The 24011-nt window shown below is 40.6% G+C and overlaps 1 protein-coding gene across 2 annotated transcripts; it reads left to right on the top strand.

The window, feature by feature from the left end:
• The first annotated feature begins 5836 nt into the window (after positions 1-5836).
• On the top strand, positions 5837-22247 carry urb1 (URB1 ribosome biogenesis homolog). 2 transcript variants are annotated; one of them, XM_047594984.1, is made up of 39 exons: positions 5837-6078; positions 6225-6364; positions 6459-6610; positions 6704-6833; positions 6918-7014; positions 7106-7191; positions 7269-7394; positions 7487-7617; positions 7698-7893; positions 8201-8338; positions 8421-8594; positions 8685-8817; positions 8917-9039; positions 9132-9244; positions 9360-9479; positions 9902-10018; positions 10923-11061; positions 11153-11311; positions 12107-12309; positions 12394-12612; positions 12687-12872; positions 12988-13825; positions 13944-14148; positions 14241-14427; positions 14855-14910; positions 15005-15192; positions 15283-15393; positions 15474-15537; positions 15627-15795; positions 16466-16568; positions 16656-16816; positions 16906-17017; positions 17229-17335; positions 17594-17737; positions 17847-17956; positions 18050-18259; positions 18433-18674; positions 19666-20244; positions 21800-22247. In XM_047594984.1, exons 1-39 carry the CDS (start codon positions 5952-5954, stop codon positions 21988-21990), a joined length of 6786 nt encoding a protein of 2261 aa, XP_047450940.1. In that variant the 5' UTR covers positions 5837-5951; the 3' UTR covers positions 21991-22247. The 2 variants fall into 2 exon arrangements, with proteins under 2 accessions (XP_047450940.1, XP_047450938.1); XM_047594982.1 differs by having other exon boundaries at positions 8914-9039.
• Positions 22248-24011: the final 1764 nt, after the last annotated feature.

The raw sequence follows: 24011 nt of genomic DNA, 5'->3' as shown, positions 1-24011 counted from the left end.
CACACGTGCACTCTATTGCACGCCACCCGCAATCAAACAACTTGCAAGACAGAAAAGAGTATTTCAGCAGTGGGAGTGAAAGTATTTGCTAGAGAAAAATAAGCGATTTAGACGGATTACATTTGTATGGCCCCTCTTCTTTCTGTCTGGAACCTTGTAAAAACTTACATAGGAAGTAGTATAAAAGCCTGCAAATGTATCATCTGTGACTTTTAACTGAATTCTCTAAATTAAATTCTCGAAATTAAAACGTGAAGAGAAGAAACATGGAGAGTCCTCAGAGGTATCTGCAAGGCCACGAGATAAGCAGTTAATTAAAACATAATGCCTTCTTCAAAACTCCTCTGACAGGTTAATCGCTGTAAAGAAGGAGCTGTTACAGCTTTCTGACTCACTGAAGTACAAGAAAAACCCCATTAAGTCGTCTCACCTGCTCACACTGTACTGCACCATTTCACTGTCTTTTACGTATCTAGAACGGGATGTCAGGTAATGAAGGCAGGATTCAGCTCAACACTCCACAGTGACATCTTGTGATAGGCGAACTATCTGCTGACTAAGTAACTACTACAAGTCAAAACCCGAGCAAGAGAGAAACTAAATGCCAGCGCTAACAGTAGACCTCCCTTTGATGTACTGAAGGGAAAAAAACAAAAAAACATTTCGTTCATTAGAATGGGAGGATGAGGGGTCACATAGAGGGTACCTCATTGAACTTTGCTTCCGATGTCATGCTCTACCAGCCTGGGCCAAAGATGTTGTTTTAATGGTGTGCAGAGAGCGGGAACAAGGAGAGACAGGGGAGGGAAAGAATAACAGGGTGTCATATCCACCAAAGTGTTTTTCTAATCTCCGCAGGGAGTCTGCCCCGGCGGAAGACTCTCTCCAGACCATCTCAGGTCTGGTATTAACATCAAATCCACTGCATTAATATGTCAACTCCACAATCACTCTGTGAGTGTCCTCATGTCTGTGCGCCGTTAGTTTTACATATCAACAGTAGATACAAATCAGTGAAAAGGCCATTGTTTGTGAGAAGATCTCATTAGATGTAGCATCATGTGTGATGGGTGTCCTCAAACACAAGTATGTATAAAAGAAGAATAAGCTCATGATGCAGCAATGAACTGAGCAATAATCAGATTATCTCCAAGCTAACACTTTCAGGAAATATGGAGCCGTTTGTGTATTTAAAGTAGAAAGCCAACTTGGCAAACCTCATAATAATTTTAAAACACAGATGGGTGACAGAAAAAAACACAAAAATGGGTGTTTCTTCATAGAGCTTTGACATTTTACTGACTTCTTTTCATTTGTTTTTATTTTACAAATCATTTAAATTATGAAAAACAAAACCTATTTATACCTTAATTCTAACCTGCATGCAAAACAATCTCATGCAATCCATAGATACAGACAGAAGGGGATTTAAACACAATAGCAAGACATCATACACAGGTACATGAGTCAAAATACCCAAACTCGAATCAAACGTTATTTCGAAAGCAATTTTTGTTTTAATTTCTTCTTAAAATCGCTTTTCTCAATATTTCATCAACGAGGTGCTGGCTTCGGAAACTGAGATGTTATGGTATGTTGCGGAGTGCGCTGTGGGCTGAACATGAGACTGCGTCAGCGAGCGCCAAATTTAGGCTGCATATTTCTTCCACACAAATATAAGTGCTTATTATGTAAAATGCATGAAAACGTTCTGAAACATTCTTCTCCTCTGCACATCATCACCGGGGTCAGATTAGGTGACATTTAGCGGTCCGAGCTCAGCCGTTTGGAAAAAAACAAAAACAAATGGGTGCATGCGTTTCCGTACGCACTTTGCATGCAGCGCTGTTTTCAATCAACTTGTTGAATAGTGACAACCCACAAACCGGTGGCGTATCCCATGGCACCAAACCCAATCTGGGTGCAGCACAAACAGTCTAAATTTAATAGGACTTCAGAAGCATCCAGTTCTCTTTTTTTTCTTGTGGTGTGTGACTCTGAGGAACAGAAACATCTGTACTTTACGTGAGATGATCTCCACATCTGGCGCGAGTCCTGATTGTTTCAGGGGTGTGGGCATGCACCAACAGCTGCAACCAACCACTCCCAGATGTTTCTGATAGGCCGAGTGTCTGGCTGTTTGTTAGGCGCGATCTGATCTTTGATCCTCCAACGGCATCGGCTGTAGTGTTATCGTGAGGAGGGTTTGAGAAGCTCCGAGAGGCACACAACGGAAGCGCAGTAACCTCACAGAAGGGCCTGTGGTTCGCTGTGGTGAAAACAGCCATGGTAAAGTGGCTTCAGCTGTGGAAAAGGGCTCTTTGGAAACCACCCAGCAGCTCTATCCAGGCCCAGTTATGCTACTGGCATCGTAATAGAGGAAGTCAACACAAGTATCATATATAACCTTATGATTTACAGTTGGATAGAGAGAAAAGAGCATGGTTTGTAATCTTTGAGTGTTTTTTTATGTGAAAGAAATGGGAATACCTGAAACTTTGTAAGAAAGCTTACAACCTCATAAAAACCTCTGTGTTTTTGCATTCAGCAAAATGATGCTTCGCTCGGTTTCTCCATGCTTTTTCCATATCAGCGCGGAGTAGTGTAGCACATTGCGCGCTGTGGCATGAAAAAGAGTAACCAATGTCATAAATAACCCCTTTTCTCTTTCATTGCACAAAAGAGAAGAGGTTTGCCCTGGAAATGATCAAACGCAGCTCAAAGCTCTTTGAACCGATGTACATCCTGCTCCTACTGTACTTTACATCCCTGGACTATAAAGGTCTAACCTCTCCTGTCAGAGCAATGACAGGCTTTGTACACCCACCATTTTGATTCACAGAGATGATATTTTAGGAAATGGTGCACACCAGGCCAGAACTTCAAAAATAAACATAGCATTTATGGACCGGAAAGCTTTGCCACTCCTGCTTCCTCTCTTATCCAACACACTGTGATCTCACAGTGAGAGGACTTCGGCAGCAGGTTACGATGAGATAGCATGGAACATTTTTTCATTAAATATCAATCTTGAGAGGTTCAAATATGCATCAGCTTAGATATGAATTAGTTAATATACCTGGTCTGGTTTCTGGAAAATGGACCATGGAGCTGAATTCACCCTTCATCAGTCTGCAGATGCAAATGTCCTTCTCCAAGGTCTCCGCAGTAATCCGCAGTAATAGCACCAATATCTGACTATTATCACGGTGCTTCCTTCATAAATTTTAAAAGAATGAATTAATCACGGGCTCACACTGACGCAGAAGTCTTTGGTCAACCAGAACTCAGATCCAGGTGGCAGGTGCCAGATGTTTGCTTACTTCCACCACAAGCATGTGATTGAGTAGCACTGCAGATTAAAATGACCTCCATGCAGCCAAAAATCTAATTAGTGTAAAGCTTCTAATTAATTAAGCAAAAGTTAATTGCATTAATTTTTAATTGTGTACCATGTGTGTAATATGTCATTTCTCAAAAAAAGGTTCAATTCTTTATATATTTGGCATCTTTCAGCATTATGACCTTCCTCAAGGAGCTGGTATTACCATTAATTGTGACACCAGCTGTAAATACATTAAGAACTAATGGCAGTGATCAGTGCTGCCAACTCACAGCTAAATAGTTCTGGTTTTGGATTTGAACAGGCAGAGACCCAGCAGTATATACCCTAAGGTTATAAAAGGAAACCCTCTATTTATAATTAATAATGGTCAAAGTTTTAGGCAACACTGGAGTTGGTTTAATAACTTTGACAAAAATAAAATTAAAAACCAGTTATAAACTGGACAGTTAAGACATTCAGAGAAATGGACCCCAATTTATTTGAAGTACTTCCCATGGCTGCGGTTGTTTTGCAGCATATTAGCACATGATTAAACTGAGAAAACTGAAGAATTGACTCAAAGGAAAGTTTCAACATTTAACAAGTTATTTCTACTCCACAGCAGATGTGTTTTACTGCATGCACAGCAGGGCGCTGCAATCAAATCCCTAGGATCCCAAGAAGCATCCCATACAACAGGGACTCTGCAGGTCCAAACTCACAGTGGCTCTTACATAAGTTTCCGTTCCCATATAAAATCTTGATGACTAAACTATTTTTAATAGTTCACACCATATTGCAGCAAACTCCAAAATTCACATCAGCATGTCTGCCTTGGCCTGACTGGATTGCATCTGATTAACTGAGCCATCAGACAAACTATTTTGCTGAAGTTGCCAGTTTTCCTGCCAGTCAGTTCTCAAACATCGACCCCTGTTGGACGTGCAGGTCACCAACAACTAAATGAGCTAATTTATGCCATCTGCATGATTGTATGCTGTCATTTTGCTTTGTATGGGAGAGTACTGTCTCATTCAAATAATTAATAACCACCTAATAACAACAGTTGCATTTCCTATCATTCTTTAAATGCAATATTTTAGTGCCTCCTTGCAACATGGGCCTATGTCATAGTGTACGTTTGGTTGTCTGAGTCAGCTCATTGTTCAATTACCAGAAGATCTATTTGATTTTCAATCCAAGATTTTAATCTACCAGAGATGAAAATGTAAAAAATCACTGTGGCAAAAAATAGTGTTTTATAATTTGATTTTTCAATACAAAACAGAGGTTTAGTGAGCAGCAATAAGCCCTTATCAAACTTGACATCAACTTTTGGATGTAGTTAGCCAGCGCCGGCAAACATTTGTTTAAATAACTGAGACTCCACTCTGGTTGAAAACCACGTACGCTTCAAATAGGCTACAAAGCTAAACCACAACTATGTCTGCATGGTCTCAGCAAACTGTGTTTTCCCTGACTTAAACAGGGCATGTTGAAAAGGGATAAAAATAGCAAAAACTGCAGTGAGAGTATTGTCTGTGTCTCAATATAGACTCATATTTTATTTAAACAATCTGCATTGGTTAAACGGTGATAATGATTAGTAATGATATCAACATTAATTAACGTGTACTGACCGCATGCCAATACGATCTGTTGTCTTCCAGAATCTCAAATCTTCCTCATGTCTTCTGAAATTTCATAACTGTGGTTGCATTTACATAATGTTACATACATACTAGTGTCTGAAAACTCTGTCTTGATTCATTTTGACACTAGCAGCCAGGCACCCTAATTTGTCAAGTCAGTTTTGACAAGACATCAAAATTGAAACTCCAAAAGAATATAAATTAAAAACTCCTTTAAAAGAAAAAGTTGTGTTTGGAAAGCTACCACTGCCACTGGCGTAAGATATGTGCATGTGCAGTAATGTCTATGTGCAGTTAGCTACTAATTTTTGTCAACTCTGTTTCATTGTACTGCTCCACATATTTCAGTGGATGCCAGTTATTTCAGCCACAGAGCTTCATCTTCAGACATAAAGTCTGAGTAAAAGCCAGTCTGTACAATGGTTGTGCTTTTTCATTTACCTTTTGTTTTGTATGGCTAAACACGACAAACGGCAAATCTGATGAAGCTGAATCTGACACGGTTGGGAGAAATCGATCCAAGTTACTGAGTGATGGTATTTGACAGTCAGCACATTTATATTATAATACATTTATATCATAATGCATATAGAAATACGTAAAAAAGGACACTTTTAAACATTTTTGAATGGAAAAGTGAAGAAATAAGGGAATCAATGCCATGTTAAATAAATACTGAAGCAAATTAAAATAACAATATCATCTAATTATATCATACGTTTGAATATAATAGCTGAATACCGTATTTATCGATTAATTAATTTATTTGATTACGGTATTTAACATTGAGGAAGTAACGGGGAACGCGGAACTAAAGTTCAGCGGGAAGCGGTTCAGCCCGGACGTCAATTTCGTCGGAAAGCTCTGTGTTTACACCGCAACGTGGATTAATGTGACAGAACTTTTATGGCATGGGATTACAGAAAAACCAGCAGCAGTAGTCACTAATATTAGGTTTTCCTGAATATACAAGAATGGGTAAAAAGCGCAGCAGCGAAGACTCTGCGGAGTCAGACACTCCGGCGAAGAAAGAAAAAGTTCCGGAGTTCAATGGGACGGTATTTAAAGCCATGCTGAAGGAACCCACCACAGCCATGAAGGGTAAGTCTAATATTTAGTATTATTCATTTATGTTTTTTAAATATATATTTCACAAGAGTGTTAATAAATCGTATAGATGTAGTCCGTCCTTTATTAGTCCATCAGCTTTAGTCCGGTACCTGAGCATCATCCTTCCTCCCCTGCAGGACTGGAGAAGTTTATATCAACGTCTAAGAAGCTGCCATGCTCTGACCTGTATGATGTGGTTGAGGGTTATCTTAAAATCTCAATGGAGTGTGCAGAAATATTCAAATTGCTAGAAGGAGAAACGCACAATGAGAATGAGGTAAGCGGAGATCTTTTCACAGTGTCTGCCTGTTTATTTTATTTTCTTTATATATAGACAGGTTAAACTCAAATCAAATCTTGTTTCTGTTCAGCTGCAGCTGATTTTTCAGTGCTTGGAGGTGATCCTTCTAAGGACAGCCAGTGACCTGACTCACTTCAACGTGGTTGGCTATACGATTGTGAAAAAGATTGTTTCTAGCCACATGAAGCTTGTGCAGGGGTCGTTCCGTTCAGAAAATCACAGGTTGGTCTAAATTATCTCCGCACAGAGAAACGTCTGCTACAGCCGACCTGCGCCCCTGCGCCCCTCCAATGTTGTGTTTTCTGATGTGTGCAGGTTTGTCCGTCAGTGCCTCAGTCTGCTGTCTGCCTTGGTGTCTCAAGGTCCGGAAGCTGCAAGAGAGGTCCTCAGTCACATTTACATTAATAAGACTCTGTCTGGACTTGCAACCAGAAAGGATAAGAGGGTATGAAGCAGCGTTGGTCATTTGAGTTTACACTGCGTAGCAGAGATTGTAGATAGATGCATTTTTCTCTGTATTCTTTTGCAGGGGAGACCTGATGTGCGCCTGGCTTTTATCCAGTTTGTGCTGTCCTTTTTGGTGTCTGGAGATAACGCAACAGTTGGACAAATATTAGAAATGAAAGGTGATAGTTATATATTCAGTACAATTTACACAGCATACTCTGATAATAATAATCTCAGATGTATTCATAACTTGTAAATTTGCTGTGTCAGAACTGCTACCAGAGATTCTGCGTACAGGTCTGAAGGAGGACAGGATGTCCACCGTCAATCTGATTTTGTCCACATTGAAGACCAGAGTAAGTGCTCAGTAGGACTTTTCCTTTCAGTTTACGGAGTTTGTGGATTTTAATCATATTTTTTCTTCTTCCCGTAGGTTGTGCTAAACAAAGCCGTTAGTAAAACGCAGAAAGTGCGCTTTTTCACACCTGCTGTACTGGCCAACATTGCGTCTCTGTACAAATGGAATGGGATTGTGGATGCAACCACAGATGATGACACAGTAGGTTTCTTTTTGTCTCGTGTCTGTAAACACAGGTTATGTTGGTCAAATATTCTTTTCAAATTGTGCATTTAATTATTTCCCCCTGTAAGATGGTGAAAGACTCGGAGCACGCTGGAGCGTCGGTCATCCGGGAACTTGTGCACAGTTTCCTTCTTGATCTGTGTTGCTCCCGTAAGCATGGAATCAGCTTTCACGATGCTAGCCTCGGTACAGCTGGCAGGTAAGAGATCAACAGGACTCCTTTACATTTGACCTTTTTTGGAGGCCCAGCGTGTTTTAAGGTTTTTTGCTTCTTTGCAGAGCTGGCAACATTGTGTTGCTTCAGTTCCTGGTGGGGCTGAAGCAGGCGACTGAGGATGAACTGGTGGCCGAGCTGGTGGTGAATGTGCTGGAAGCTAGCCCTGACATTCTGTCCAGATACTTCAAGGAGACTCGTTATTCATACACTCCACGCCTCAAAAGTGCTTGGCAAGACAATGTCAAGTTACTTAAAAAGGTAATTATTGCTGGTATGACATTGGAATCAGGCTTAGATAATTCCTTCACATTGGTAGCAATGTGTGACATGTGAGAATATTTGTACAGCTTTCGATTTGATGTATGTTGTCATGCAACATGGTGTCAGACACATGTCAGTACTGGAATTTAAGGTTGCACAGAAAATTGTTTTTCTACCCTTAAAAAAATATCCTGACAGAAAAACATAGCTTCAAGCAATAGATAAGTGCTGGTTCTAAACTCACCTCATTATGTATAATGTCTGCTTTTAAACACTAATAGTCGTCTTTTCATTTTAATGTCAGATCTACGAGGCCCAGCCAGAGATTTGCACAGTCTTTCAAACTTGTGAGGTCGTCCCTCTGCCTCGCTTGCTGTCCATGATCATGGTGATATCTGTTCCTCCCGTCTGTAACAAGGCCTTCTTCACACAGGGCCTCAAAGTGAGTGACTCGAAAAATAAATAGAGATTATCGGAAATAAACTATGAAAATACTTACAGTACTCTGTTCTATGATTTGACAGCTTGCCAACTCAGCAATGCAGCTTACAACTCTGTCCTTGATGAATTTCATCTTGAAGAGAGCCAACAAGAACATGGAGTATCTTTTGGATAAATCCGTGTGGTACAGCTCAGATTTATACTCTGGTGACATGATGGAGGAATTGGTGCAGCAGTACAGGGAGACACTCAGCAAGGTGAGCTCCTCTCTTAATCTCTTAATGCACGCGAGCTGAAACAGCGCTCTTTCATCAACTCAAGCATGTGTTTGTCGCGCTGCGTTGCAGACGTTGCCCGACATGACAAGCATAGTTTCAACGTGGCAGTCGCTCAGCAAAAAGGAAAAGACCGATGGTGAAGAAAAGAAGACCAACACTGAAGCGAGTGCTGAACTGACGGTTAATGAAAACGAAGTGCCTGGTAATAGCATTTACATCACATGTTCATTATTTATTTCAGTCAGTTCTATACATACAACAAGTAGAACCATGTTAATTGACTGTATTTTATGTTAAGCAGTTGAGGAGACGGCTGAGGTCATCCTGCTGAAGGCTATGATCCTTCAGGTCATGTGTCTTTACCAGAAAGTGGTGCCGCATCTGGTTAGCCAATGCAAATTTGACTTCAGCAAGCTCATCAAAGGTAATGTATTCTGTTTTAGATGCAATCTGACTTGTGAGTTCTTTTCGGCAGCACAACTTCAAAGCTGACTCGCTGTTTTCCCCCCATTCCAGGGATTGTGTCAGAGAAAGGAATGAGAGAAGAAGTTCCCCCTGTCTTGCAGTATCAGATACTGCAGTTGGCCTTGGATCTTCCTGCAAGCAAATTCTCCTGGTTCCGCATACAGGTGAACAAGTTAAACTTTTATTCGCCGCGCAACCGCGTCAGGTTGTTGTTTTGGATTCCTTATGATCTGCGCTGTTTCCGCCCTTTTCTACATCGCCTCACTTTTCTCTTCACAGGATGTAGCCGACACAGAGTCTGGAGAGAAATCAGTGCTTTACCTGCTTCTGAAGATGTTTGTCAGCAGCAGCGGAAGCAGCAGACACCTGAAAACCTCCACACAGATGCTGGTTTTAAAAGTAAGGAGCATTTCTTTTCTTCGTCTCTGTCTTCTGTCCTTTAAGCCCTCACAGTCTGTGAGGTAGAGATATTTAGGCATTTGAAATAACTTCAGAAACATCCTGTCCGGGGTGATTTATTATTTAATTCATTTATTATTAAATTTGAGCGCGCAACATCATTTCTAAAGGATGTACAGTGCATATATAGTAGCTGCTCTTCAGCTGAATTAGGGAACAGTTCAAACCTTTATTCCTATTTCTTGGAAGAGCCTGAAGTATAATGAAATATTCATGAAGTCAGTGAAGCAAGAACCGCGTCTCTGTGTTGTTTTTTCCTTTAATTTCAGAAGTGTATATTGTTACTAAATTTCTCTGAATAGTTTTGCTAAAACTCACCTTTTAAGAAAAACTAACCAGCTTATTCCTTGACATGTATCCAGGTACTGAAGGACACCGGGGTATTTGAGCACACCTGGACTGAGCTGGAGCTTTGGCTCAACCAGCTGACCAGACTGGAACCAAACCAGCAAGAGACCGTTATCCAGTTCTTGGAGAGGGTGAGGCTGCCGATTGTTGTGTTTCCACCCAAATACCCTGGGTGTTTTAGTCGTGGGAACTTTTTTAAATGAGCTACAGGTTCTCTTCTTTTGGACAGCCGACTGTCGGTGTTTCTTGCAATGGAAAAAGTGTGAAAATAAGGCAAATGATTCCACTGATGTACGAAAATTTGTGTTTTATGTGTCGTTTCTGTGCACAGCAACCTTCTGCAGATTATGATTGACTGCTTTACTCACTGAGTCAACACTGAAAAAAGAGATGAGCAGTTGTGGAAAGTCTCTTTTTAACATGGTGACTGAAATAAAATCCTGCGAATAGTTAGACTTGTTAGACTTTAATGATCCACGAGGGAAATTGCTTAGTCGCAGTAGCTTAGTTGCACTTAAAAGAAACGCACTTGAAAACCGCAAGTAAAAGGAAAAGATAAAATAAGATTTAGATAAAATATAATAATAAATTATAAAATAGAATAATAAATTATAAATTAAATTAAAGTGATATCTAGTAAAATAGAATTAGAAAAGTAGAAAAGAAAGTATTGTTTGTCCCACAGTGAGGAAATTGCAGTTTGCAGCAGCATAGGGGCAGAAAAATAACAAGAATAAAGAGTGGACTGTATAAAAGATAGATAGTAAGATAAAAAATAGAATAAATAAACACATTTACAAGTATTGGCACATTTACAAAAAGTATTGAATTACAACATTAAGTGTTGAATTGCAACTTAAAGTAGTTGAATAGAATAGAAAATAGTGCACACGTCACTTTTTTGAGGAGTACCTCCAAAGGTTCCCTGTCCCTAGACAAAGTTCCTGCAGGGGAAATGCAACAAGATCATGTATTCTTGTTTGGCTGTTGGTTTTACAAAGTGAACAACAACAAACTCACCATCTCTTCTTCTAGGTGTTGGTTAAACTGGTGTGCAATTCCCACACATACACTGACAGAGTTGCCAGCCTGGTTCAGGAGGCAGGTTATCTGCAGGCTAACTTGAGCAGCCAGGAGGGCGACGCAGCCAGTATCCCGGTCTCACACATAGATGGTGAGCATTCAAAGGCGGAATTTATGTTCATTTCCTCAAGTCACGTCAGTGAAACTCATTTTTTAAATTTTAACCTGACGTCGTCTTTCAGACGTCTTGGACATGCTGGACGTCATCATGGAGGGAAACGATGGCGAGATGGAGGAGTTTGGGCCGTCTCTGAGTGAGGACCTCATCATCCAAACCTTCCCCTTCAGTGCCGTGGTACCTGCTGCATTAGAGGCCCGAAACAAACTTCCAGCAGATAAGGGTAACTCAATTCTACCTCAACATGGACAAAATGAAAAATCTAAATCAGTTGAGGGAAAATCGTTTTTGTACAGAAATCAGTTTTTTAGACACTCTTGAAAACTGACAGTAAAAAGAAAGATGGTATTTTAAATAAATAAACAAGTAAGTAAACAAAGCTCTCAGTATCATGTTAGAACCCTGCCCTCTGACATCCATCCATGGGGTACATTGTACTCCATCTAGTCTCACTAAGTAAAACTCCTTTTACTTTTACTTTTGCCTCGCTCATAGCCCACAGACGTATTCTATTACATTGGAAAACCCTCCTGCTACTTCATGGTTAAGTGTTTTAATGTCTTTTCTGCCTTTGGAAAAAGTTAAATATTCCTTAAGAGGCTCAGCAGTCACTTTTTATAAAAGATGTCATCACATATGTTAATACCTTCCCCTCTCTGGACCCCAACTAAAACGATTTGATGCATCCAACAGAAATTATTTTATTTTATTTTGTTAGTGAGAACACTGGGCAACCTTTATTTATGCAGCTATGATTTTTCTTTTATTAATCTTTCTCTTTCACCTCCCTTTATCGTATACATTTTTAGCTTATTTCAAGTATTTATTTTCCTCTTTCAATTTATGCACTTTATCTTGTTTATATATTTATTATCTTCACCTTCTTTTTTTCTTTTTTACCTCATTCTTTAGGGATGTTCTTTTTCTGATTCCTTGTTACAATGTATCATAGTACATAGTACTATGAAGTGCTTGGATTCTTGTGATGTTGGTAACCATCCGTCTTCTCCTTCTTCAGGGGTGATACATGAATACTTGTCTGCAGTGCTCTCAGACGTGCTCCATTGTCAGAGAGAGCCGCTTCCCTTCTGCCTGGCTCTTCGGCAGTATGACAAAGAGCTCGTTTCCTCAGAACTCTCTGCTGCTGCACCCCATGCATCCATTATACACTTTCATCTGTACTACTCCAAATGGCTGCCGCAGCAGCGCCGCGAGCAACTGGTCAGTTATTTATTGGCACTTTAACAGAATGCGACATACTTGTAATACCTTAATCTGGATAATTACAGTACTCTTTCCTTTCAGTTCAAGTCTTCTGACTGCCGGTCAGTGGAACCGCCAACCCACGCGTCATGCACCGCTGTGATGAAAGCTGCTTACATCCAAGGATCAGGAACTTTGCTTAAGGATACCTTCAGACAAAATGTAGAAGAAGCTCTCTCTTCCATGTCGGTGTCAGAGTTTCCAGTTGCAATTAAGCAGACGTTACTCTACATCAAATCAACGGTGGAAAACTTTGGCACGGTAAGAGCACACAATAACTTCACTATTCGGTAAATAAATAGGGTCAAATATAAACATCGTGTCCTCCTACACAGTTCTCCAAAGACACTGGGGCTGCCCTTCTGAAGACTTTCATGGGAATACTCCAAGACATGGTGACTAAGCTACACAGCTTTCAGGAAAGTAAAAACTCTGAGCCAGCGACGGACAAATCCCAAGAAGAATCAGAGCTCTTTCTGGAACTCAACCAGTCTTCCCCAGCAGAAACCAATAAAGATCAGGTTAGAAAGAAAAAATTACATTTACAGTAACTTTTTATCTGATTTCTCTTTACACTACCAAAAATATTTAGTTATTTTTACGGGCTGATTCTAATGCGGCTCCCTCCGTCTTCAGATTCTTGTTTCAGCTCTTGGCTCCATCTTCAAACATCCCTGTTTGGAGCAGTGGTTTCTGGCTCTGGAGCGGTCTTCATTTCCTCCCCACTCGCTGAGTCCTGTCAGACTAAAGCACTTGTGTACTCAGCTGACCGATAACATCCTGACCCTGCTGAAGATCGGCGCGCCCGTTCTTCACGATCTGAGTCGCCTGGATCTTCTTAGCATCTACATGGAGGCTGTAGAACGAGCTGCTCTCAACGAATTGACGGCAAATGGTTCTAAACCTGCGAAGACACACTCCAGAGCTTTCCGCGCCCTGCTGTCTCTGCACAGCTACATGGATTCCTGTAACCTGAGGGAGGTGGTCTCCAGGTTGCTGCTGCTTCCCCACGAGAGCCTCATTTCCACCAGCAGCAAGGGGGCACAGTCTGAGCTCAGCGTTTACGGCCATGCAGCGCTGCAGATCCTCACAGAATGTAAATCTACTTCTTCCCAGCATCAAGGTTCATTTCTGACACAGGCGCACCTCCAAGGCCTGGGCGCTTTGCTGCTCTCCTGCTCCAACCCTGCTCTGGAGACCTTCCTGCTCCAGACTCTGTCCGGTGAACCAGGAAGTGCCAAGCTCATCCACACAGATGTGTTGTTGCACAGTCTGACGCAGCCTCTCCCAGGCTCTCTGGCCATCAGCTCTCTGCTGCTGCAGAACTGCTCCACTCACCGGCTCTGCTTTGAGGTGTGGTGCCTAGAACCTGCAAACATGCAGAAGCTGACAGAGGAGACGGAGGCCTTCCTTCCTCTGATTCATACCTACATACAGGTGGCAAGTAGAGAGGACCCATCCAGACCCAAAGATGGTAGGTACCAAAACCAATATCTCTCTGTAATCTAAAAGCATTAAGCACATAGATTTATGTCACGCTTTCCCCCTTATTTCCACTTGTGCATTAATTTCGTTTTCCTATTTTTTCATAGTGCAAAAAGAAGTTTTAAAAGCCTTGACGCAAGCACTGCTCCCCAAATTGTCCCAGTGTATTCTGGGTAACTTGACAGAGGACTCTGGAGCCCAGCTTTCAGAAACACTTGTTTTTCTCATCAAACTGTCTGCAAACAACAAGGACATAAGAGATTTAATCAACAGTCTTCCCAGGGCTCTTCAAAACGTGGACAGTTTTGAAAGGTACATTTTACTGAAATACTTAATAAGTACTTAATAAGTAATCATTTATTTTTTATTAAGTATTCATGGTTAAATTATTTTTCCTCTTTCAGGTGGCAGCTAGTGGATGTTATCGCTGAGAAACTTGCTGATTTCCCAGAGGAACAAGAGACGTGGAGGAAGTCTGTCACCACTGCAGCTTTCAAATGTCTGGTTGCCTCTTACAGTCGCTCTAAAGATCAGGCCAGTGCCCCGTCAGAACAGGAGCAGAAGGTCCTGCAAAGACTGCAGCGACTCCTGGTGGGTTCTTGCTGCACGTTGTGTGAAACCTCACCTTTTTGATATACCACGACCTGGATGATAGACAGTCTTCTGCGTTCACATTCACAGCTTAAACAGAGATTAAATTTGACTTTTTTAAATGCGGTCCTTGTCCCAGTTTACATGCAACAGAAAAAATCGAATAACTGAGGGGAACATGTCCTCTTCCTCCACACTAGGTGGTGATTTTAGTCGGCATTACATGTTTACATGCACTTAAGTTGTCCAGTTAAAGTCGGATTAAGGCAATAATTAGTTTTTTTTCCACATGCATGTAAATGTACTGAGTGATCACCGAAGGATCACTGGCTGAGGGAACTTAACCCCAAAACTATTATGTGAATGAAGGGAACATGTGGGACCATTATGACTGCAACTTTTGCAATTTTTCTCTATGTTTACACAGACAGGTGACGACATCCCCGCATCTGAGTGGAACAGTTTTGTCAAAAATGGACTCAAGTAAGCTATAAACTAAAACACAATCTGAAATTTAATCAGCTGTATCAAATTACGTTTGAAGAACAACCTAACAAAATATTCTTAAATTCTCTAGATATCGCTACAGAGATCACCACTTCTTGAATGCTTTATGTGGTCTGTTGGAGCTGGTGTACAGTGGCAGTGAAGTGCGAAAGGACCTGATACCTCTAACCACTCTTCACATGATGACCAGCAGCCATTCTCTGTTCCTGCCCACCATGCTGGACTCTAATGAAGAGCCTAGCATGTGTCAGGCTAAAGGTATAATAAATTAAAAAAAAAAAAAAAGATTCGGCACCAAGCATGAAACCATGTTCCCAAATCTTAATTAATTTTTAATTGTCATTTCAGAAGCGTTAGCGTCCCTTCTTCTATGTCTGGTGAAGAAATGCCCAGCGGTCTGTAACGTTAACCACTTTGGTATACTGTTGGGAGCATACGGAGCGACACTGTGTACATTAGGTAAAACAAGGAATCAGGATCTGTGTTTTTTTTGGTTTTGTGTGTGGTTGTTGTTCTTACATCTTTTTTTTTCTTTATAGATCAGAAGCTGTTACTGCTTCTTCAAGAATACGAAAGAAACCAAGTCAGTCTGCTGAAGTTTCAGTAAGTTGCATTAATGTTTTTGTTGATGTAGCTCCTGCAGTACGTACCCTTTCTTGATGCAAACACTGAGTGTGAGTTTCCTGCTGCAGATCCTTCTTATGGGGCCCAGCAGCTGTGGAGCACCACAAGACCAGGAAGACCCTCGGAGCTTCTCTGTGGAAACAGGCGAGCTCAGATGACCTGTTGGCCCTCCTGAATCCTGACAGGATGCTCCAAACTATTGCACACTTCCCACAGCAGCGCAGCATCATTCTGCAGGTAACATTTTAAATAAGATTTACTTTTCAGATCTACACTTTTAAAAGATATCGCTGAGATTGACCGATATATAGGCCGGTTAATATATTGGGCCTATATTTGTATTTTTGATATTTATTTTGTGGCGTCTGCATCGGCCGATACATGGGTGTATATGCCAATACATATATTTTTTTTTTTTTTCTGGCAAGATTTACAGACGGATGCATCCACAGGTATCCCTGTGCTGCTGGAGATGCTGCAGACCCGTACAGCCCATACATTGCTCTTCTCCCACTAGTAGAGTGTGTGCAGCTTGAAGCTGGAAAACGCTTTCTGTGCTTAAGAGCGTGAAATATTCTTTGAGTTCAATAAATGTTTATGTTTTTGTTTAATGAAGACTTGCTATATTTGTTATCATTATGTAATTTTTGTCATATAAATGGAAGAAGAAAAGCAGTATTGGCTCCAAATATCGGCTCAGAAAAATCCATATCAGTCAATCTCTAGAAATGACCGTATGGTATTAGGCTCGCAAAATTAAGAACCATACTTTTGCAAATGCCTTGTGATATACAGTTCTGTAGTATTCTGAAATGTAGAGCTGGAGTGTTTGTATGTGTTGCATGAAGTAATTTTATTTATTTGCTTAAATCCACCAAGTTGCATCATACTTTCTGCTCTCTTTCAGGATGATCCCGACCAGCTGTACAAAAACAATAAAGTGAAAGATCTTGGGAATTTGTATGATCCCTGCTTTCTCATGCCTCTATTCAGTGCCATGCTGCGGCCAGGTAGCATACTTCCCTACTCGTCATCACTCAGAATCCTCATCTAGGTCATCGGTACTTACCTGTTGTCTTCTTCTTCCTCTGTGACAGAGTGTGTCATCGACTGCTTCAAGTTTGTGTCCAGCCACGCTCTCGGAGTGACTGTCATGGCTCTGAGTAGCTATGACGCCAAGGTGAGGGCAGCAGCGTACCATGTGCTCAGCTGTTTCTACCATCACCTGGAGGGAGCGCGGTTCAGAGAGAAGAGACAGGTAGATAGAGGTGGCTTGTGAGTCGTGCCAAACATCACGCAACTGGAAAATTCTTCAGAAACAGTGACAAGTTTGTTTTTGTCAAACAGGTGCTGTATTTGATGGACATGGTTAAGAATGGAATTCAACACCAGAATCAAAAACTTCCATTCATCCTGACCACCTACATCAGCAGAGTGGCTCAGCAGATGCTCAAACCTGGTGTGTAACCCTGAATTCTTGAATTAGTCCCTGACCGGAGGCATTTGACCCTTGTTATTTGTTTAAACATATTTGTTCATGACTCGTTGGAGACTGATCCAAACAGGGAACCAAAATGTCACTGTTTTGTTTGTTTTATTTGTTATATACTACTACTGCAAGACCAAACTTTTCCTTCAGCGTTGTTGATCTTCTTTTCCTGTTTTCCCAGAGGACCACATGTACGTGGTGTTAAACAGGTTCCTGCTGTCCCATCAGAGTTTGGACTTCAGAAGAGTCCCTGAATTCTTCAAGTTATTCTATGGCTTTGACTTAGAGGTGAATTATTAGTAGTATTATCTGGAAACTGATATGACATGTTGTTTTGTTGCTTTTCTGGACCGACTCTGCAGGTTGTTAATCTCGATTGGCGAATGGTCCTTGAACACATAATGACCGTCCAAATAAACTCTTGCTTGCATCAACAATGTTTGACCTTTATCTACGTGTTTGCTCAACTCTGGCATTTTTAGACCGTTAGTTTTCTGGGAAGGGGTTGTCGGCCGTAACGAAACGACTGTCTAATGTTTTCCACAGCACAAGATGGAGCGCGAGTGGATCCTGAGTGTGCTGGAGGGAGGGATAAGCGATGGACACTGCTATGAACTGTGCAACCAGCAAGGCATCTTTCAGATCCTTTTAGCCTTCAGCAGCAGCCCCCTGTGTGACGAACACTTCCAGGTACACAGTGCTGGAGCAACAATTATTCAACACATTAGCAGTCGAAACAGATCGTAGAGCTTAATACTCTGAAATGTGAATAAAAGGATATTATGACATCTTTACGCAGGCACTGATCATCAGGGTTTTGTGTCAGGCCGTGAGTGTGACTAAAGCTGCTTACAACCTCACTAAGAGCTCTGGGCTCCTAACCTGGATAACACAGGTAGTTGAAAAAAGGTAAGCTCTTTATTTTGATATTATAATTCGTATTATTACTCAAATTCCTCAGTTGCATTTGCTGCATAAGTCTGCACTTTTTATTCTCGTCAGGAATCTAAGCCAGCAGCTCCTCTGTGCCATCGTTGATCTGCTCCACGCGCTGTGGTTTACTAACCTTGGGCAGAAAGAGAAACCGCTGGATGTAGCCGAAACCTCCTCATCTACTGAAGAGGAGAAACCTCAGCACTTAGTGAAATGTCTCCCTCTCCCATTCATCAGCGAATTCCTGTCTGTGACGTTAACCATCAGCAAACACCTCAGGTAAATCGGTAAAACTATCGGATGGTTGCAGGACCTCACAGCGAAGCAGGAATTTACCACAAAACCTGAAATCAATCAGCGTAGTTGACTGAATATGAGATGTCAACCGCAATCAAATGTGTCTATTTGTCTATTGGTCAAGGATGACGGTGTTTGTTTTCATCTCCTGCCAGGTTGGGTGTCAAGGCCGCTCAGCTTAGCCAGTTTCTGCAGACCCTGTCCTCTGTACTGAGGCATCGTGGGACAGCTCTCAACATAAACAAACAGGCCGACTGGCTCACACTTCACCCACAGCCTCTCTCCTGTACGGAAACCCTCTCCCTGCTTCTGTGCTGGGCCACTTTGTCGCACAACACAGCGCTGCTTAGTCAAATACAAGTCTTATGTGAGAAGCATAAAGTGAAGGAACTGATGGGTGAGTTCCTTGAACACATTTGACCACACAGGTTAAACTTACGCAGTTTTCACGGTTGTCTTCCTGAAACATCAGTCGCAAATACCAGTCTCTCTTTTTAAGAAGGCAGTTAAAATTTTCCCCTCCATTTTCATTAATGTAATGTCCTAAAAAAGTATAATATTCTTGATCTAGACAGCTATCAAATCTTTATGGATGCCTGTCTCAATTTCACTGAAGGACGAAGAAGGAGAGGTGACTGTAACGTACCGAAGCGTAGAACTAAATTTTCCCAAATGATCTTATCTGTAAGAGGAATACATTCCTGGAACAAGTTACCACCACACATCTGTAACCTCCATAGCTACTTACTTCCCAAACACTGGTTAAAATAAATCAGACGTGTACTCACGTAGTCTAAATAGCTTTTCCTAATCTGATGCACACTCTTTGGTTCTTGGTCCACTAATGTTTTTTTTTTTATATCATTGTGGGTCAAATGTTTTCTCATAATATTTTCTGTCTGTGTCCTTTTTGGTTTGTTTTGAGAGTGTCTATCTGTGTCTGGTTCTGTAATTGTCTGTTGTGTGATTGTTGTTCTAAAGTCTTCTCTGTCTGTGTTGTGTGCCTGCTTTGGGGCTATGGCTGAAATTTAGCATTCATGCTAAGTCCGGCGAATTTACACTGAAGACTAATGCACCAATGTTGATTAATGTGCATTGTCCCAATTCAATAAACCAATAATAATAATAATAAGCAGAATAATAACCATTGCCAAAATCAGACAAATTAAATAGAACTAGGCATCCCGAGTTTAAACACACCAATAAGAATATGACAGACATGGATATTCTGCAGGAAAATCAATACAAATGAGGCTTCTTAAGTATAGTGTTGTATATGGAATGACATTAGAGTGGAAGGTTTAGAGCTTTGTCCTGTTTCATATTACATCAATCAATCGTTGTGTCATTTATAAAATACACTTCATTTTGTTCTCCTTTCCCTTCAGGGACGGTGAAGGATAAGGCCAGAGGTAAGGGCTCCGTTTCCCAGGCCCACATGCGAAAAGAAAACCTGGCAGAAAACACTGAGGCCGAGAAACGAGATGAGAGCCTTCTGACAGAATGTAAATCTTACCTCAGTAGTATCTTTGTTCACTGGGAGCCTGTGTTTAACCTCTCGGAACCTCAGCCAGCTCAGCAAACAGACAAACTGGATCTCAGTCGGCTGGCCAGCGATACAGCGCACCTGCTTACAAAGTGGTCCCTGAGGTGGTTGGTGGAGGACGTGTATGATGAAAACAGAACAAAAGGATTCCTGCGCTGGGTTGAAAAGGCCGTGATAAAGCACGGGGAGGTCGTGGATGTTGTTCTGCTGGATGCTGGCCTGAAAGCAGACCTTCTCCGGCTCTACCACCAGGCCTTCGAAGCTCCGTGCCAGTCCAGCGTTTCAGCAAGAGCAGAAACCTTCCAGCCTTTTACCAACATTATGATCTGCTTCCTGAAGAGACAAGGCACCCTTCCAGATTTCCATCAGGCTGTTGTCTCTGCATGCATGCCAGACGCCACACATGACCCGTCTAGACAGGGTAAGAGCCTGCAACTTTATTCCCAAACTCTTTCTGTGCTGGCTAATGTGCATACCAAACTATACTAAACCACTACAGCAACGTTTTCCAGGCCAAGGACCCCAAAACTGATGGAGAGATTAAGCAGGCACCCCCTACCTACTATATGTGTTCTATATTAAACTCGGCCTAGCGCTGTTTATGCACATTATCATTATAGGTTTGTGGCAGCTTATTCTGCTTCATTTAGACCTGTTGTCCTCATAAGGGGACACGTTTGTCTTGTTAGCGAAGGGTCAGTACACTTGTTTATTGATGCTCATTAACTTTTCCAGTTTGATATGCAAAATTTAACAAATTCACAAGTACTCGTTTGAGAAAATTGGTCATTTCCAGTTTTATGTTTTGACACACATTGTAATATACACTGAAATAATCCGTGTTCACATAATTTCTTTCCAAAACTACTTCCAGTTCAAAGATTACTCTTATTTTTTATTCTTCTTAGGCCCTACTAATCCCAAATACCTGAAGATCTTAATCTTATTTTAAAGAAATTAAGAAATTCCAAACGAATGCTTAGGTCTCAGGAGGGTAAAGAAATTCATATGGATATGTGGACATGTGGACCCCTGTTGAAGACCTATGTACTATAGTACTGGGGCATTAGTGGTAATTACTTTCCTGCTTCATGCTGCTGACAGATCTCTGTTGTACTGACACGACTTAATTACACTGATATTTAGCTACAAAGAGCTAACAGTTTTACTTAATGAGGATGCCCTAATGTGGTATGTATTTATTACTGAATTAATATTGTTAGATGAAACCAGTTAAGGAACCAATTAAGGAACCAATTAAACCATATTTTTTAACTGAAACAGGCAGACATACAGACATAGCCACATTACATACAACAACACAACATCAAATAAAGACACACACAAAAAAAGAAAGACAGGACAAAACAAAAGGAAATAAAAAAATATGTACAATCCCTTCAAAATAGATAAAAATCAAACCAACAACAGCAACCTGTCAAGAAACCAAGACAAACATGTGAAAAGCATTTCTATGTATGATCCCATTTTTCTGCAAAGGAAATTCTCTCCCATTTAAGACTATGTAATGTCTTTACAGTTATTTGCATCAGTTATCTTTCGCAAAAGAAATTGGCTTCACAATATATTTGTAAAGAATCTTATATCTAGGCTTGTTCTTGATTGGACTTTTAGTAGAAATATTTTGCCAAGCAAAACGATGGTATTTATTATCTGGGGCAACTCTTGTCCAAATCCCCCAACATGATGTTCAAAGGAGTAAATTTAAGAGCTGTGTTCAAAGGCAACTAAACTCCATGACTGTTCACCACATTTTTTGTCTTTCATTAAAATAATAAACATTATTTGACGTATGAAGTGCAACGCATAAAAAGAAAAAACGTGACTAGGTACATGTTCATGTTTCTATGTCAGAGTCTGCAAAGCTACACAATAGCACTCAGTTGTAACAAAAACAAAACAAAAAACAAACGTGTTATGTAAATCCATTAAACATCTTGTTTTCTTCTTTCCAGATGCAGGACTGTTTCTGTTGTCATTGTACATTCATGAACTGTGGAGCGGAGCCACGTCAGCGGAGCTGTTCCAGTCTCATGTCAGTTTGGTGGCCAGAGCCAAGTGCAAGAAAAAGAAAGCATCCAAATCATCACAGACACAAACAGCTGTCAGAGCCATCTGTAATGAAATCATCACCGCCAAGAGTTAAATACTTCATCTGAAAGCTGCTGTGTTCTTTAGGATAGGCCCTGGTTTGGTTGTTTGTTTTGTTATTGTAAACTGAGATATAAAGATTTGTAAAAAGCCTTTTGTTATAAACTGTTCATTTTCAAATGTTTTTACAATGTTTTAACAAGTACCTGCGTCTGTATGTACAGATTATTGGTATTAGACCATGAAAAGTAAAGTAAATAAAACAAAAAATGGATGGAAAGTATTAAAGCAGGAGTGAAGCACAGTAACATACCCACGCTGTCCTTGTCCTTTTTACACCCAGGGTTCTCATGCATGCACACTGCAGTTTAAAGGACACTAATTGTTATGTAACATTTGTGTACTGGAAAGGTGGCCTTGCACTTTGTAGGCATTCAGTGAAATGAAAAGAAAGTTGACTCTATCTGCTACATTTTAAACTATCCGTGTTCTCCATAGCTCATTTCAAGCGTAGTTGTTTGGATTCGTGTCCATCACCTCAATTTTTCTTGCATCAACAAAAACTGATCTTCGGTTTCAGCCTGTGGTCAAGCAATGCAAGCTCTGTGGGCTCCTTTGGATTTTTTATTCCTGCAACCACAAGACATTATTAAAAGTTAAGGTAAATATTTGTGGCTTTAGAATTATTAAGAATCTATGTGCTCTGGTTAGAAAGCCCACTTCCCCCTTTCTTCATTCGAGGGAGTGAAGCTTTGAAAGATGATGCATCACACTTACTTTGGCAAATTCCCACTGCGAGACATCAGGTTCAAGCTGAGAAAGAGGACTCCCACAAAAGCAGCCAAAATGATCCAAAATATTATAACAATGGAGTCTGAAATGGAGGAGGAGAATGTTATCCTTTCGTAACACGATGAATACAGATGTTTGGTAAAACATTCAGACTTACACTTATTGTATTTTAGCTTGCTCTCGTCCACAATCACAGGATCCAGATAATCGTAATAGTATTCCCATTCATATGGAACAGAGGTGGTGGAGTTTTCCGCTACAGACATAGTCTCATTTAAATTTCTAAAAAAAAAAGCCAGTAGAGGAAAAAATCTATTTGTTTAACCATTATGGAAAAAAAATAATGCCGTACATCTGCAGAAAACAAGTTCTGTGTATTCTAGTAAGTCTAAAGAGATCGTGCCCGTCATGTAAACCTCTGCTCCTCTCCTGGTGCTTCTACTAGTGTTAGTTCTGCTGACTGGGTATTTCAGCGGATACACGCAATGTGTCAATTTGGCCACAGGAGGGCGTCATTCAATAGAGCCCATCAGAGCCGTATATTAGAAATAATTATAATAATGATGATAATAATATACCGGAGTCCAAAATAAATAAATAATTGGGTTAGTTTATAGTTAGTGTGTAGTGCAGTTATGTAGACTACCTTAGTGTAGACTAGGGAGTGTAAGAGTGTGATCCAGCCTAAATAAGTGAACCTCATTCATAACACTGTCACTAGGGTACATTATTTACATTTTATATGTGCATATTTTTTAAGGGCAAAACAAGTAAATCTCATTCACAACACTGTCACTAGGGTCACTACACTTGTTTAAGATGTTTTGGAGTCAAACAGAGATTTAATATTTCTATTTCCAACCAAGGTTTTTACAGCATTTAAGGTATTTACAATAACAATCTGTTTGCACAGTACTATGTACCGAACATTGCACTAGTTTAGTAAGATGAAGTACCTACTGCTTATTAATTATGCACAGTTTAATGCTCATTTTATCTGTATTTTGTATCGCCTAATTTATCATCTGTCCACTTCCTCTAGTGTAAATTATGTTATAGTTCCTATTTATAGTCTACTTACATTTGGCACACAAATCCACCTGTAATTCATAGTACCTCAGTCAATCATTGTGTATATCTTGTGCACCCACCTGTATATATGGTCTCACCTGTAACACAGATTTTCATCTGTAAATATTGCCCATATCCTATGAAAAGATATATACCACACTATTTATGCTACATGCACTACTTATTGCACTTCTTGTTAGATGCTAAATTGCA

Source organism: Mugil cephalus, chromosome 9 (assembly GCF_022458985.1).
Source record: "Mugil cephalus isolate CIBA_MC_2020 chromosome 9, CIBA_Mcephalus_1.1, whole genome shotgun sequence".
Lineage (NCBI taxonomy): Eukaryota > Metazoa > Chordata > Actinopteri > Mugiliformes > Mugilidae > Mugil > Mugil cephalus.
Note: the sequence above shows the minus strand (reverse complement) of the source record. Positions and strands in the feature narration are given on the sequence as shown.

What these genes read in the sequence shown, in the direction of transcription:
- urb1 (XM_047594982.1), top strand. Translation starts at nt 5,952, where the DNA reads ATGGGTAAAAAGCGCAGCAGCGAAGACTCTGCGGAGTCAGACACTCCG. An exon ending in AAACGCACAATGAGAATGAG is followed by an intron (nt 6,365 to 6,458) that starts GTAAGCGGAGAT and finishes GTTTCTGTTCAG; the next exon opens with CTGCAGCTGATTTTTCAGTG. An exon ending in CCCGGTCTCACACATAGATG is followed by an intron (nt 11,062 to 11,152) that starts GTGAGCATTCAA and finishes GTCGTCTTTCAG; the next exon opens with ACGTCTTGGACATGCTGGAC.